Raw genomic sequence first — 16,387 nt, 5'->3', positions numbered from 1 at the left:
GGACCTAGCCATAAGTAATCCAATCAATCAATCAATCAATCAATCAATCAATCAATCAATCAATCAAACAAACAAACAAACAAACAAAAACGACAATGATTACACATCGAATACTAATTGTTCAAATAACAAATTGTTTCATTTTAAAATATAAAGAAATGGTAAACTTGAAGAGTTTTTCAAGTGTAAATTCTGTTGAAGGATAGAAAAAACTGAGATTTAGCCAAATTTAAAGATTAAAAAATTTAAGATTAACTATTTAAAGAAAAAAGAAGGCAGTTTTACATACAAAACGCGAGGTGTAAATATGTTTATATTAATTTCCAATAGTGTATAAGTGCACTAGTAAAATATTTGTGTTTCTGCTCTCACAGTCGTCAAAGAAACTCGAGCCTCTGCGCATGCGCACTCGTTCACTTTCGAAAAAAGCGGAGGGCTACGGGAGGAGCGTGAGCTGTCATCCTTGAAGCTACAAGCAACACACGGAGGAGTTTGTTACAATCTTTTCAGTGTATTTCCCGTGGCTTTACAGGACTTTTTGCATGTCAAAGACATAAATGCGACTTTTTCGCGGACTGCTCGTTTGACGTATTTCGAGGAATTTGAACTCTATCAATATTGGTAAGTGTTTCCACTGTAGACTAACGTTACGTTTTAAACGTTATTTCAAAGCAAGTGTTTTACTATATGAGGCTTTAATTTAGTAAAGTGCGAGCAGTTATCTTCATCCACTGATTTTCTAGAGGAATCCAAAGAATTTGGGATATTTGCAAGCAAACGTTGAGGGTGTGCGTTACATTCCATATGTTCCTCCTTAACTAGCCGTAGTGGATGACAACCGAGCGGATATTACTGGATATAAAACTATTTAACCCACTGATCGATGATTTGAAGTTTGAAAAGGGAACGGAGGTTTTGATCCTATTCCTAGATTTAAGTTCACTTTATAAAGTGAAAACTTAAACAAGTTACTTTGACTTGTTACAATTAAATGAATTAAGTTTGACAAACTTATTTTTTATGACTGTTTTCAGTAATAAATTTAGTCCTTTTAGGTGTAACAAGTTTTAGTAATTTATTTAAGAAAACAAGAATGGAACAGTACAAACTGTACAGTACAAAACATTTAGTATAACATTGTTAATATAATAATAATAATAGTTAAAATACTTTTATTACAGTACAATTAATTCCCTTCCCATGCTAATATAAAAATAGTACTGTTATGTGTTGTGGCAATTACAAGTATTGCTCATTATTGATAGTGAACAATACTAAAATGCTAATGTATTTGCCATAAATAAATTATTAAAAATCTGTTACACCTAAAATAACCAATTTAATTTATTACTGAAAACTGTCATAAATTAAGTTTGTCAAACTTAACTCATTTAATTGTAACAAGTCAAAGTAATTTGTTTTAAGTTTCCACTTTTTACAGTGTATCAAGGCTACATTTTTATTTATAACGACTTAAATAAACAGAGGAAATGATAGCAGTCCTGAAGTTTTTCAAGCTCCTGTAGGAAGCGCTTCAGTTGTATAACTCGTGTAATATATTTATCTGTCAGAGAATTGTGAAAGAGGGAGGAATAATGACTCGGTATCTAAGGAATGCTTCAGTTATTAGAACAAAATATCAAATGAAAGATTGTGTCAGTTAATGTGGCATGCCACCACAGGCTTTGTACATTTCATTAAGACTTATTTATTATTTATTTATTTATTATTATTTATTGAAGATGGGAAAATTCCTTCAAGCTTTTCATGTTTCTTCATTGTCAGGATTCAAGAACATGGGCATACTCGTTGAAAATGTCTCAAATCAAGCGAGCTGCCTGCCTAGGGAGCATACTAGTGCATCATTAGCCATTAGTAGTAGTTCATTAACTTCTTGCAGAAAGTCTTGTCCTCTTTGTAGCTTATTCTGTTGAAGACACGAGTATCTGACTTGCATGTGAAGCAAGCAGCCGGCTTCTTTTTGGTTTTGTTTCATTATGTTTTGTTTTATTGAGAGAATTTGTCCACTGTTCAGATTTTCTTCTCAGAATTTTAATTAAATGATTCCCTTTTAGTCAGCACTTGCTTTGTTTACAGTATGTGCAACGTGTAAGACCCTGCTGAAAAATCCAGCTTAAACCAGCCTAGGCTGGTTTCTGGTTTTAGCTGGTTGACCAGGCTGGTTTTAGAGGGGTTTTGGCCATTTCCAGGCTGGTTTCCAGCCATTTCCAGTCTGACCAGCTAAATCCAGCTACAACCAGCTTGACCAGCCTGGTTTAAGCTGGACATAGCTGGTTTTGGCTGGGCTCCCAGCCTGGCTAGGCTGGTCAAGCTGGTTTTAGCTGGTCATCTCCCAGGCTGACCAGCTAAGACCAGGCTGAAAATGGCTGGAATCCAGCCTGGAAATGGCCAAAACCCCTCTAAAACCAGCCAACCAGCCTAGGCTGGTTTAGGCTGTTTTTTTCAGGGGGGATTTATACAGTAACTGCTCATTAACTCTTTAAAAATGAATGTTTTACAAGTAAAAGTATATAAATTTATATTTCCGAATGTAAATAAAGTGAAAGAAATTTCTTTTCTTTTCCTTTTTTTCTTGTTTATTATTTAAGATTAGCCACTGCCTCCACTCTACCACAGACTCAACACAACTGCTACTTACACACACAGCGCTGTTAGCTCTGTTTACATCAGCATTCTGGCTTACCAGTCACGTAGAAGGATCTTCAAGAACTTTCAAGAAGTGTGAAGTAGTGAAGTTTAAAGTAATTTGTTAATGCAGCTTGTGATGTTTTGAAAGACCGCCACAAACAGTTCATTTGATAATACATACAGCTCCTGATGCTTGGCAGAAGTTGTGGAAGTTTTAGTCGATGAGTCCCATGTGAGATTGTGCCTAACCTGTCAAAATAATTGCAGACACACCCAGTTCCTTTTCCAGTCCTGCCTTTGGCCGAGTTAGAGTTCTAGACGATTATTTTTAATTTCCTGATGCTAGACTGATAAGGAAGGACCGCTTTGTTTAAAAACTGTTGCCACCTTGTAGACAATTTAGCTTTTTTCCTCTAAAAGGAAATCTTGTTTCTTTAATGTTGCTGTTTGGGTGACGTTTGGAATTTAAATAGTTGAGGTTTTTGAAATAGTTGACGTTTTTTTCTTCTTCGTTTCATCAAAGACTTCCGGAGTGGAAGATAATGAGTGGCTTGGAATGGGTCAGTGGGCCAAATGAAGCAGAACTGCAGTGCAGAACCACTTGGTTCACTGACTGAGCATTTGCATAACCCTGATATTGGAGGCTTGTAATTTGACTGGTAAATCTGTTGCTCTCTCACCTAAAAACTTAAGCACACTTAATAATTCATTGTTGTGCGTTTTTTTTTCTTCTATAAGTTTTTGTAATCAGAGTAAAGTCACCAAACCATGATGTAACACAAATTAATTACATTTATGTAGTAAGGTAAATATTCAATTCAATTCAGCTTTATTTGTATAGCGCTTTTACAATGTAGATTGTGTCAAAGCAGCTTCACATAAATGGTCATAGTAACTGGAACAGTGTGGTTCAGGTTTTAGTGTTTAAGTTCAGTTCAGTTCAGTTTAGCTCAGTTCAGTGTGATTTAATCATTACTGAGAGTTCAAACACTGAAGAGCAAATTCATCGATGCGTAGCTCTACCAATCCTGAACCATGCGAGGCAGTGGCGACAGCGGAGAGGGAAAAAAAAACTTCACCTGATGGGAGTGAAGAAAAAAAACCTTGAGAGAACCAGACTCCGTTGGGCACGACCATTTTAATTTCTCCGCTGGCCAAAAGTCTTGTGCAGAGTTTCATTCGCCGTGGTTTAGGCTGGAAGATGGCCTCAGCGAAGACTCGTCTGTCCCTGGAGCGTCACTGGAATCAGTCATTTAATGAATTTATTTACTGAATTTCACAGGAGTTTTGGGCAGCTGATTAGTAATGGGAGGTCTGGTTCTTTACTATGAACTTGTTCATTTTAATGAACCAGTTTACAAACTGGTTTAGCGGTTCTTTTGAGTCATCACATCATTCACGATGATGTAATGTCACTAATTGTATCTTCCCACTGACTGTAATGCACTCGAATTCATTCAAATTAAGTCTGTAATCCTAACTTCAGGTATGAAACATGTTGACACATTTAGATAAAATAGGTTTATAAATGGCCAAAATAACTCCCGGCATATTGCACGTTGCATGCGGATTTGATTAGAACTACACTGAAAATATGGCGGATATGTGAGAGCGATGATGGTTAGGTGAGGAGGCTCAAATAAGAGATTAAATTATTCAAATCTAACCTGATGACAGATATATGTTTTAGAGTTATATTTTGTCTTATATTTTGTCTCCAACAACATTTTGAACATTTACAAAGATGCTTTTGGACATATCTTTTGATTTCTCCACATAAAGGACCTGCAAATGGTAGATTAGCTTACGACTTACTTCATCTCCAACATGCAGTGGTGGAAAGAGTACTGAAAACTCACACTCAAGTAAAAGTACTATTACTTGCACAAAAATGTAGTGCGAGTAGAGTAAAAGTATCTGCTGTAAATATTACTCAAAGTATGAGTAAAAGTAGCACTTTTAAAAGTACTCAAGAGTAGCGAGTAGTGAGTATTACGCTGTATAAAGTTGTTTTGCATTTACATGCAGTTTGTGCATTCTGCAGTGCATTTAGTGATTGTCCTATATTCGTTTGTTCCTTCGTTCCTCCCTTCATTTGTTCGCTCATTCATATTTTTGTTCCTAGATTCATCAGGTCTTTTGTTCATTCGTTCGTTCGGTTTTAGTTTGTTCAGTTCTTTATTGAATCCTTACTTCATTCATTTGGTCCTTTGTCCGTTCGTTCATTTATATTTTTGTTCATTTCTTTATTACGTCCTTTGTTCTGTCCTTCCTTCATTCATTTGTTCAATTCTTTGGTCCTTTCTTCATTCCTCCTTTCATTTGCTCGCTCATTCATTCGTTCATAATTTTTGTTCCTTCTCTCATTAGGTCCTTTGTCCAATCATTCATTCGTTCCATCCTTCCTTTCTTCTTTTCCTTCCTTAGTTTGTTTAGTCCTTCCTTGAATCCTTCCTTCATTTGTTCCTTCCTTCGTTCGGTTCTATATTTTTTTCATTCCTGTCATTTAGTGATTGTTTAAGGCTGTTGGTGATTTCAGTCATCATAAAGTCGACATCTATTTTTTCATCAGTAACATCCAGTCTATTAAAAGTCCGTGTCAATGTGTGTAAATATTTTAAACGTCTTCTTGGACATTTTTAATGCTTCTGAAAAGCTTGCTGCATTTATAAAGCGCCCATGTGTTGATGTGGTTCAGTATCATGTGATTTACTTTCTGTGCGATTTGATTAGACAGGAATTACAGGACTGATTTTTCTACTTTAGCTAATCCCCATAGACAAGAAAGTAGTAAAGTAGTGACTGCAGGTTAAAGGAAAGTAGTGGAGTAAAAGTACAGATACAGCTCTAAAAATGTACTCAAGGGAAAGTAAAGGTACACATTTATAAATCTACTTAATAAATTACAATTCCTGAGAAAAACTTCTCAATTACTGTCATTTGAGTATTTGTAATTAGTTACTTTACACCACTGCCAACATGGTAGTAAATTAGAAAGAAATGTGGAGTGAAAGATGTCACTAGTGGTTGACCAATATGGGGTTTTTTTTAAGGCCAATGCTAAACTCTTTCAAAGCAGGGTGGATATTTCTTGATAGTATAATTTTAAGTATTTTAATGGATAATTACATTTAAATAAAGTTGAAAATCAATTTTAAAATGTGTAAAGCAAATATACCTAGAACAGAGGTTACTATTAGCTACACATCTCCAGCCAATATACAATCCAATAAACGACAATGAAGGTGTACGTTGTACAAATTTAAGCTACAAGGGATCATCTTGCATAATTAACAGCGTGTATGAAATGGATCACATCAAAGTTTATCATTGAATGGTTTAAGCAGTTTAAAATACTGAAACCACATTAAAAAAGCAGTTTAACAACACAGCATTTAAAGTGGAAAATGGATCTTTCGGTGGGCCGGCTGTTTCTGCAGATCAGCAATTAAAAATGGCTCCCCTCTCAAAAAATTGCTCACCATAACTCTGCTGGGATACCTCTCCTACGTGCCATAAAGGAGTCACTACGCAGACTACACTGCAAAAAATGCTTTTCTTACTTCGATTTTTTGACTTGTTTCTAGTCCAAATATCTTAAAATTCCTAAATCAAGAAGCATTTTCTAGACAAGAAAAACATATGGTCTTGTTTTCAGAAATAATATGCCAAAATTAGGTGAGTTTTTTTTTTTAAACAAGCTAAATAATCTGCCAATGGGGTAAGCAAAATAATCTTACGTTAAAAGAAAAAACAAGATTATTTTGCTTACCCCATTGGCAGATTATTTTGCTTGTTTTAAAGAAAAACTCACTTAATATTGGCATTTTATTTCTCAAAACAAGACAATATGTTTTGCTTGTTTAGAAAATGCCTCTTGATATATGAAATTTTAGATATTTAGACTAGAAACAAGACAAAAAATCTAAGCAAGAAAAGCATTTTTTGCAGTGTAGGGAAAGTGAACATGATTGAAAAAGGTGAGGTTTGTCAGCAGTTATGTCAGTTGAAACGGTGAGCAACAGGGTGTGAGATACATATTCACTTTTTTAGTGGGTGTGGCCAAAATATCACCCCAATCAGCAGCAATGTGTTTATAAAATAAGCAGTGTTAAACATAGCTTGCGCGGTGAGTCTAAGTGCACTGAAAATATGCTTGTCTTGCTTAGATTTTTTTTTTGTCTTGTTTCTAGGGTTGTAACAATATACCGGTATGACGGTTTACCACGATTTGAACGTGCACGATTATCATACCATGAACAATTGCATATCAACGGTTTTAACCCTTAAAGACCGAGACAGCCGCCCGCGGCTAAAAATAAGTATTGCTCTTAAATGTTTAATAACTTTTGATCCGCTGATCCGATTTATACAAATCAAAGATTGGCATAAAGAAGAGAATCTCAGCTTTCCAGTGCTGTATCACATAACATTTGCGGACTTTCAGAGGCTCCGGAATCAGTGCGGTTACGTCATCAACATTTGACAACGCTGATTTGACAAAGAAACGCTCGTCACTGTGTCTCCGGACAAATCAGACATGATACATTGATGCATTGTCCCTCCTCCATGCCCAGATTGGTTCAAACTCGCTATATCACAACCAATTAGCATAGGTTTCGCTTTTGTTTGTGCACCAACATGAGCTTTTTGAACAACACGGAATGAGAGAAAGGCATACATTTATGCGCGGCTAAATAAAACGCAAAAAAAAAAGTTTTGCATGAAATAATTCTCATACTAAGTACTTTTGCATGCACAGCAGCACAGAAACATGACAAAACAGTGACACAGCAAAGACGAACTGCTGCTCTTGCTGTTTTCAAAAGACGCAAATGAAGGTGCAGCTGTTTGTCTGCATTGCAGACAACCATATCGAAATCCATATCCACAGACAACCATATCCATGCTGGCACATAAAACCTAAGGATGTTCCATATTGAATCTAGTTTCGTTATGTAACTATTTATAGTATAGTAAATATTTATATCTATTTTTTACTGAGGATTTGCACCATGTTTATTTGGACTTTATTTGGACTTTGACACATTATTTATTATTTTCTTATTTTTTATTTGTTCATTGTAAGTGGTGTTGTTTATAGTAACTAAAAATATATTATTTGGAAAAAGTCAAATTTGCTTCACTGTTCTATTATTTTGTAACATACCGTATACCGCGAAACCGTCAAACCGTGGTACTGTTTTAGACGATTATCATACCGTGAAAAATTCATACCGTTACAACCCTACTTGTTTCTAGTCTAAATATCTTGTTACACCTGGCTCAGGGATGTAACATAATAAGGGAGACGACAAGGAGAAGTATAATCAAAAAGAATATTTATTTAACTCAATTTAAATTATATAATCAAAATATCAGTATCAGTATGTTCAATCAGTGTGAAATGCAAATGAATGGAGGCGGTAAATGTTGTCAGTGATAGTGTATGGATGCGAAAGAAAGCATAATGGCCAAATAGGAGCGCTGCTCTGGCCAACTGCCAAGTGAATGGACAGCGGCCCCGACAAACTCTCTGCCGGGGTTTAAATAAGGGCGCTGACAAGCATCAGGTGCGCTGAAGGCACGCCCCCAATCTAGAATCAAAACACACAAACAAAACAACGCAGTCCTAACAATCTAAAATGTCTTATATCAAGAAGCATTTTATAGACAAGCAAAACATATTGTCTTGTTTTGAGAAATAATATGCCAATATTAAGTCAGTTTTTCCTTAAAACAAGCAAAAACTTGTTTTTTCTTTTGACGTAAGATTATTTTGCTTACCCTATTGGCAGATTATTTTGCTTTTTTTTTAAGGAAAAACTTTATTTTTTATAAAAACTTTAGTTTTTATTAACCCGGATTAATAAAGGGACTAAAGGCTGATTTATACTTCTGCGTCAAACGCCGGCGTATGCTACGGCGTTGACGCATAGCCCTTCGCCGTGGCCGTCGGCGTCGCTGATGTGCACCTCTCACAAAATGTAACTACACGTCGCAACGACACGTAGCGCAAGCTCTGTGATTGGTCGGCTTGGTAGCACTGACGAGTTTGGGCAGGACCGAGAGCCGCGCGAATGGTGCGAGCCTGATGGAGCAATTGTTTACAAGTGTGGAGTCCCGTGAAGGAGCTCCGGATGGAAAGTTTTGTTTTGTGTTTACCTCATAGTTAAAGTTGTTGCACGTCCTCCGGTTCCTGCCTCAAAATGAGCGAGTTTGAGCCACTTGTTCATCCAGGAAGTGTTCAGGAAAAGCAAAACAGCAGCGAAGAAACTCGACACAGAGGAACATTTACACCTCACTGCCCACTAGCGTTTCGGAAGTGTTAATGCAGACCAACAGAGACAGCGCGCAGAAGTATAAATGCACAGCTACGGGCGTTGCATGCGCCGTGGGTTACGCCGGTCACTTGACGCAGAAGTATAAACCAGGCTTAAGCCGACAAGAAAATGAATGAATGAACTGAACTAAACTGAACTTCAGCTCTGAAAATGGACTGAAGCAGTTTCAGTTTACTAGAACTTCTATGTTAAGCTGCTTTGACACAATCTACATTGTAAAAGTGCTTTAGAAATAAAGAGGAAATGAATACTGTGGTTGATATTCGTTGATTTGACTGTTCAAATCAGACATTTAGTGCAAATAAGTTCTGCAAACAGACACTCTAAACCAAATGATGTATAGATGAAAAGTTATGCATATTAGCACTATTTGTTCAATTGGTGTTTATCTATGTTGTCGTCGGTCTGCACAGTTTAGTGCGGTGCTAGATAGATGCTCCCATAATAGGCCCTTCTTGTATCTGTGCTTTGCCTTGTCATGTGATCTGGCACTGGGCTGTAAGGGGTTGTTTGTTCATTGTTGTTCTCTAGCTGTGTCCTTTAACCCCCTTCTCTCTTTTTAGCCAAGTTTGAGAACAAGTTGTAGTTTCTTACATATCCATTTCGCATCATGCCTGCTTTTCGGAGCTTTAGGAGTTACTTCAGCATGGTGAGTGTCATCGGCATCTTATAGAAAAGTCAGCCTAAATGCATAGATGTCTGCATTTTAAGAAGCAATCAGAGGAAGTGTTTTAATATCGACAAACACCGAGGAGGACTTTATTGTGAATAGATTGAAATGACAAGAAATAGATCTAGTTCAGCTCGCTAATTTAAAATGTCACCCAATATAAAACAACTATAGGCAAACCAGGTTTTGGAGGGGTAACTCGATGCCCACCAACATTTGATGGTTCTTGTGAACTAAAAATATCAAATTGACCTAGAAGAAGGAATATAATTTGCTTTAATTTACTTTTTGATAAGCAGTGTTGTATGCAACTAGTTATGCTATGCTGTGTCTTATGTTATTATGTTAGAAGTGCTTTGTCTTAAAGGGGACCTATTAAGTCTCTTTTTACAAGATGATAATTAGGTTTCTAATGTCCCTTGAGTATATACCCCACAAATAATGTCTTATAACTCTTTGAAACTGCCTGTTTTGATCCTAATTGTGCCATTTTGGTGACTGTTGCTTTGAATTCAAATGAGATCTTTTCAGAAGAGGGCGGAGCTACAATCGCCTGTGTGTCAGCATAGTGGCAGATTTAAAAACAAGACCAATGTCCTATACTAATGAGGGAAAGATCGTCACTAATGTGTGGGGATTTCCTTCTCTGATGACATGCACAGTGGGAGAATGTCAAAGTGTTTCTAGACTTTTTATACAAGTGTCATTCTAAAAAAAAACTTAATTAACAAATTCTTTCATTAGAAACTGGATATTTTTACAAACTGTTGGCACACAACTGTGTTTAACCTCCCTAAAAAGTGATTGTTGACCAAGACGAGAGATTAATTCAACTATTAAGTGGTATTCATTAACAGTAGGCATGCACCGAAAGGAAAATTCTGGGCCAAAACTGAAAATTCTGGATGCACTTGGCTAAAAACCAAAACCAAAAATCATCTATTAATTATTTATACTATGTTAAGTGATTATATACATTTTTAAGTTTTACAATTTAATCATTAGCTTACTTACATTATACTGTTTAAAAAAACACAAGCCAAAAAATAGTAACATTTGTGAACCAGGATCACAAAACCATCTTATGTCTAATATTGCACTGGTAATAGTCTGGCAATAGTCCTAAACACATTGCATGGTTCAAAAATATTGATTTTAAACCAAAAGTGAAGCGAAAAAATTTAGTCCTCGTTTACAATCTCTTCACTTTTTCTGAACCTGAGATTTTTTCTCTTCTGGTTAACACAAAAGAAGATATTTAAACAAAAAAAAAAAAAAACTTATATGTATTTGGGTGAATTAAATGTTCATTTTATCACTTACGTTTTTTTTTTCCCTCACTGGTGCTTAAATGCAGTCTAAAAACTAGTTTTAGTTGTAGTTGTAAATCAAAGAATAGTGAGTAGTTGCAGTTTGAGTGTGTTGTTACAGTTTACTCATCTAAACTCTTGTTTTTAAACTTGTTCACTCAGCAGTTTTCTAGTCTGCCATTGCCTTGATGGATAATACTAGTACTGCCTCCGAATGGCTTTGCGGGTGAGAATGGCAAATTTTGTGTGAGGATATTTTAAATGAAGCCTTAGGTTAGGTTAGCTTAGGTTAGCTTAGGTTAGGTTACTTTATTTATACCCGAAGGTAGATTTGATTTGCAGTCAAGAGTCCTCATCTTACAACAGTGCCACACAAAGCAACTCACACAGTAACAACAACAAATGCGCATTAGGACATAAAACATAAACATAAAGAATAAATAAATAATCACTTTAAGTGTCCACCCCCCTCCCCCAAGTAAATATTTAAAATGATTTAAAATATACAGGTCACTGAAACATCTCTGCTTAAGTCTTATTTAAATGTCTAATGTCTGCTGGTATAAAACTATTTTTGTAACGTTTCGTTTTACAGCTTAATACTAGAAACATACGACCGGAGGGAAGGAGCTGAAACTCTGAATGTAGGGGATGAGCAGTGTCATTTAAAATTGAATTTGTAATTCTCTTTAGCTGCCTAGTGTACACAGCTTCTAGGTTGGCTAGTGACACCCCGGTCAGCTTACTGGACCACTTAACTATTTGATTTAGTGAATTTTTATTCTTGACAGAAAGATTTCCAAACCATGACACCAGAGCAAAGGATAAAACGGATTCAAGAAAGGCGTGATAAAATAGATTCATCATCTGTTTATCGATATGGAAATAATTTAACTTTCGCAAGCAAAATAGTCGCTGGGCCTTTCAGTCACAAGGTTTCATTTAAAATGTACAATTTTTATTTTGTAGAGTAATTTAATTATTTTGAAAAAACCTGATATAATTTATTTAATGTCGTATTATGTGTGCATCAGGCAATCCATAAAAAGAAAACAACATTTCATATTGTCATACAATTATAAAACTTATGCCACTTTCTGAGCATATATATATGTATGTGTGTACATATATATATATATATATATATATATATATATATATATATATATATATATATATATATATATATATATATATATATATATATATATATATATATATATATATATATATATGAGTGTGTTTGCTGTACATTCTTAATGTTATTTTGTTTTAATAAGCGAACAGTGCACGGTGTCATCATAACTCAAACAACTTGTCTTGTTAAAAAAAGCTCTATAATTGAATTGTGTTTGTTGTTTTGCGCTCTCCCTCACCCTTGAAATTAAACAGCCTGTTTTTGCTACTGCCCTTTATTACAGAAGCAAACTTGTTTTCCATGATCATCATTAATTATCTGGAAAGACCGTAAAGGTTTTTCGTAGTTAAGAGCACATTGATGTTGATGCTTGTAAATTCTTTATCATTTGTGATCGTTCATCCAAGAAAGACAATTGCCACACTGTTTACTCTACCTCAGGGGTGTCAAACTCAATTCCTGGAGGGCCGAAGCCCTGCACAGTTTAGTTCCAACCCTGCTCCAACACACTTACCTGTAGGTTTCAAACAAGCCTGAAGGACTCAATTAGTTTGATCAGGTGTGTTTAATTAGGGTTGGAACTAAACTGTGCCGAGCTGCGGCCCTTTTGGAACTGAGTTTGACACCTGTGCTCTACCTTGTGTGGCTTTGAACCACTGGTTAATGGTACCCATTGACTTCCATACAAAAACAATGACCATGGAAGTCAATGAGTACCATCAATTATTCTTCAAAATGACTTCTTCTATGTTCAGCAGAGAAACCAAACTCAAATAGGTTAAAAAAAAAAAAGTGAGTACTGTAAAGGATTGCAGAAATGCCATTTTTGGGTGACCTATCTCTTTAAGCAATGCTACAGTTGTAAAGTAGGGCAATGGGCATTGATTTCAACATGTAGAGGTCAGATCACAGCTGTGTGTTGATCCAAGCCAGCTTTTTCCTTCCATTGTCATATGTTGAAATGCTATAGAGACTTAAAACACACACCGTATTTACAGTGGGAATGAAACATGAGCTGCTTTGCACTATAAATCAGATGGGCCATCAAACGTCTGATGTGTCAAGCAGCCTAAAATAATAAACAATCATTGTGTGTCATACTTAGTCCAGATTATTCATTCATTCATTTTCTTTTCGGCTTAGTCCCTTTATTAATCTGGGGTCGCCACAGCGGATTGAACCGCCAACTTATCCAGCATATGTTTTACACAGTGGATGCCCTTTCAGCTGCAACCCATCACTGGGAAACGTCCATACACAATAATTCACAAATATACACTATAGACAATTTAGCTTATTCAATTCACCTGTACCACATGTTTAAGGGCTATAGGGGAAACCGGATCACCCACAAGAACACAGGGAGAACATGCAAACTCCACACAGAAATGCCAACTGACCCAGCCGGGCGTGCGTTCCCACTTCTAAAAGGATACCAGTGGTACTCTTTTGGTGGGCGTGGTGTACAACAGAAAGTCATTTTCACTTGAGAATATGTCTACAGTAAAGCTGTACAGGCCGTTCCATATTATATAAGAAGCACTTCTCACAATACACATAAATACTTCTGAAATACTACACATAAATACTTTTGGATAAGTGTTTATTACTAACTTTTCTATGAACATGATTTGATTATAACTGCAGATCAATTACAGTGTGAAGTAGTCTGCTGTAACGTCTGTAATCATATCAAATAAATAAATGAATGCAACATAGTTGAATTATTAGCCTCCCTGAATTATTAGTTCATTCGTTCATTCATTTTCTTGTCGTCTTTGTCCCTTTATTAATCCGGGGTCGCCACAGCGCAATGAACCGCCAACTTATCCAGCAAGTTTTTACGCAGCAGATGCCCTTCCTGCTGCAACCCATCTCTGGGAAACATCGGATGGTGAGGGAGGTGTCGCGGACATAACTGAGGACGCGGGTGGTAAGGGGGGTGTTGCGGACATAACTGAGGACGCGGGTGGTAAGGGGGGTGTTGCGGATGCCGCCCTCTCTATACTGCCGCCCTCTATGGACGCGCTCATTATAAGAGTTTTGAATAGTACCATTTCTTAAGCAGTGTTGATAGCTAGTGTTAAATAATAAATCAATAAATGTGTTAAACTAGCATAAATTGTTAATATTACACCAAATGGTGAAATAGGTATTTAAGTATTAAGTTATTCTCTTCAGAGATTTTTTAAAGTAGGTTACATCTTATATAATTATATTTTAATGTAATTATAAAAGCTTATTTATTATGTTAGGATTTTATCGTGTTTGTATAGTGATGTTTTTTATGTTCTTGTTGGGTCTGTTGCAACGCAATTTCTTTCTGCATTACAATTCTATTGTCATGTGTTGTATGACATAAATAAAGGAAACTGAAACTGTTGTCAGAGATGTTAACTTTTCTTTTCTCATTTATAGGTGTGAGGCCTCAGTGCCATGCCAGAGAAATCTCAAAGCATGGCCCATGACGTCCCGATGGGTGAAGGTAAGACACAGTCTGTCTTAAAGGACCATGACACCCTCCAATTTCGGTTAAAGTCTACTTCAGATTTTTTTCAAAAGATGCATGATTAATGGGCGTGGAGCTCCGCGAGCATCGGGCAGGAGTGGGCGTGGCCAGCAGGGGAGAACGTAAGCGAACAACTATTGTTGTCAGTTAGCTCACAAACTGAGACAAACCGTGAGGAGACGCATGAGTTTATAGTTCCCAAAGTTAAAATGCAAAGAAATGAACAGTGATTTAATGCCCTGCTACATTTGTTATTTGTAATTTCATAAACACATAACCACAATTTATATCATTATAAAGATAAATGTGTTCATGTAAACACTATAAATGAGGATTCTCCCTCAATCCCCGTATCCAGCAGACTCAGTGCAGCAGGTCTCCTGACCTGTCTATTTTAACCATTAACCCTGCTGGTAATCTGGAGGATTTAGGCGAACACAGCAGCACAGTGATGTGTCTGAATGTGAACAAACTCCTGATAAAAGACAGCGTCCGCCATTCTCTAATTCTCGTTCTGCTCTCCCGACAAAAATGCTAGCAGCACACACAGCTTTGCTGTATGATATGCCCTGACCATATCGCGGGGGAAAACATGCAACAAACCGCGTGGATCATGGAAACAAACGCATATGAGCCTTCATGAACGGCTAAATACTGTCGGTCTGTGTCTCACAGCTCGGGCTTGACTCTGGCAGGTCTCATGAATAATTAAGCAGCCGGCTCTTCTCATAGGATAAGAAAACTCCGCTATGAATAATAATGAGAAACCGACGCGTCATCATTGCACTTGCAGTACTGCGCTACGTCGTCGATTTTGATCCGCCCCAAAAATCAGTTTAAACCCGGAAGCTGAAATTAGCTGACAAAAGCTCAAAATTATCCAGTTTTCCCCACAATTAAAGCTGACAGGTGCTAACATCGTCTTAACTAATGCTCAACACACACACATCTGTTAATATACAAAAAAAAAAGTTCTCCAGTGTGTCCTGAACCTTTAAAAAGAAAATGCTGTCAGCGCAATAGCCTAGTGGTTAGCGCGCCGACATATGATGCAGTAGCACATCAGGGCGACCTGAGTTCGAATCCCGGCTTGGGGACATTTCCCTACCCTACGCCCCCCTCTCTCTTTCCAACTTCGCTTTCTGTCTCAATACTGTCCTATCTAATAAAGGCAAAAAGAAAATGTGCAGTGAAAATTGTCACAATGATGGGAAGCGTTAGTATTTATAAGAACTCATTGCTCATTACAACTTTAATGTGCTTTTGAATAGGGCTGGGCGATTTAGTCAAACATCTAAATCTTGATTAATTGATTATTTTAACTTGATTATAATTAATGAACGATTATTTTATTTATTTATTTGGATTTTTTGGTTGCCGTCATAGTTCCTTGCAGCCACTTTATAGCCTACCTCTGCAGCTGCCAGGACATTACACTGACTGGACACAAGTCCAGTAAACTAAAAACCTGCTGGTCACACCAAGTTAAGCTGTTCTAGCAGCGAATAATTGAATTTATATCAAAATACATGAATTAAAACAGCTGTGAAAATCTATACAAATGCTTTAATTTATACTTAAACAGTAGATTTTTGTCCGGGCCTGTTTAGTCAGGACTTTTCAAACAAATACTGGTGAGAGAATGTCAATCTAGATCTGGTTAATGTTTGGCTTGTTTTTAGGGTTGTGCTGCCCCCTGTTGAACACCATCAGATCTGAGACATGCTGTTTCTATATTTAGTGTAATCAAAAGGGCATTTTTGATCA

At 36.6% G+C, this 16,387-nt stretch overlaps 1 protein-coding gene across 9 annotated transcripts in view; it reads left to right on the top strand.

The window, feature by feature from the left end:
* Positions 1 to 441: 441 nt before the first annotated feature.
* Positions 442 to 16,387, top strand: part of si:ch73-212j7.3 — a 73,367-nt gene continuing 57,421 nt past the window's right edge. For 7 of the 9 annotated variants that reach the window (XR_012396298.1, XR_012396297.1, XR_012396301.1 and 4 more), the window contains exons 1-2: positions 442 to 621; positions 14,530 to 14,596. Coding sequence is in view for 4 of the 9 variants with exons in the window: in XM_073934034.1 (XP_073790135.1) it covers positions 14,548 to 14,596 (49 nt within the window). In the remaining 5 variants the exon portion in view is untranslated. Of the gene's footprint in view, positions 622 to 9,564; positions 9,643 to 14,529; positions 14,597 to 16,387 lie in introns of those variants that run through there. The other 2 variants (XR_012396299.1, XM_017352680.4) reach the window with 2 other exon arrangements.

This window comes from Danio rerio, chromosome 20 (assembly GCF_049306965.1).
Source record: "Danio rerio strain Tuebingen ecotype United States chromosome 20, GRCz12tu, whole genome shotgun sequence".
NCBI classification, from domain to species: Eukaryota; Metazoa; Chordata; class Actinopteri; order Cypriniformes; family Danionidae; genus Danio; species Danio rerio.
The sequence above is the reverse complement of the archived record's forward strand: the minus strand, read 5'-3'. Positions and strand labels throughout refer to the sequence as shown.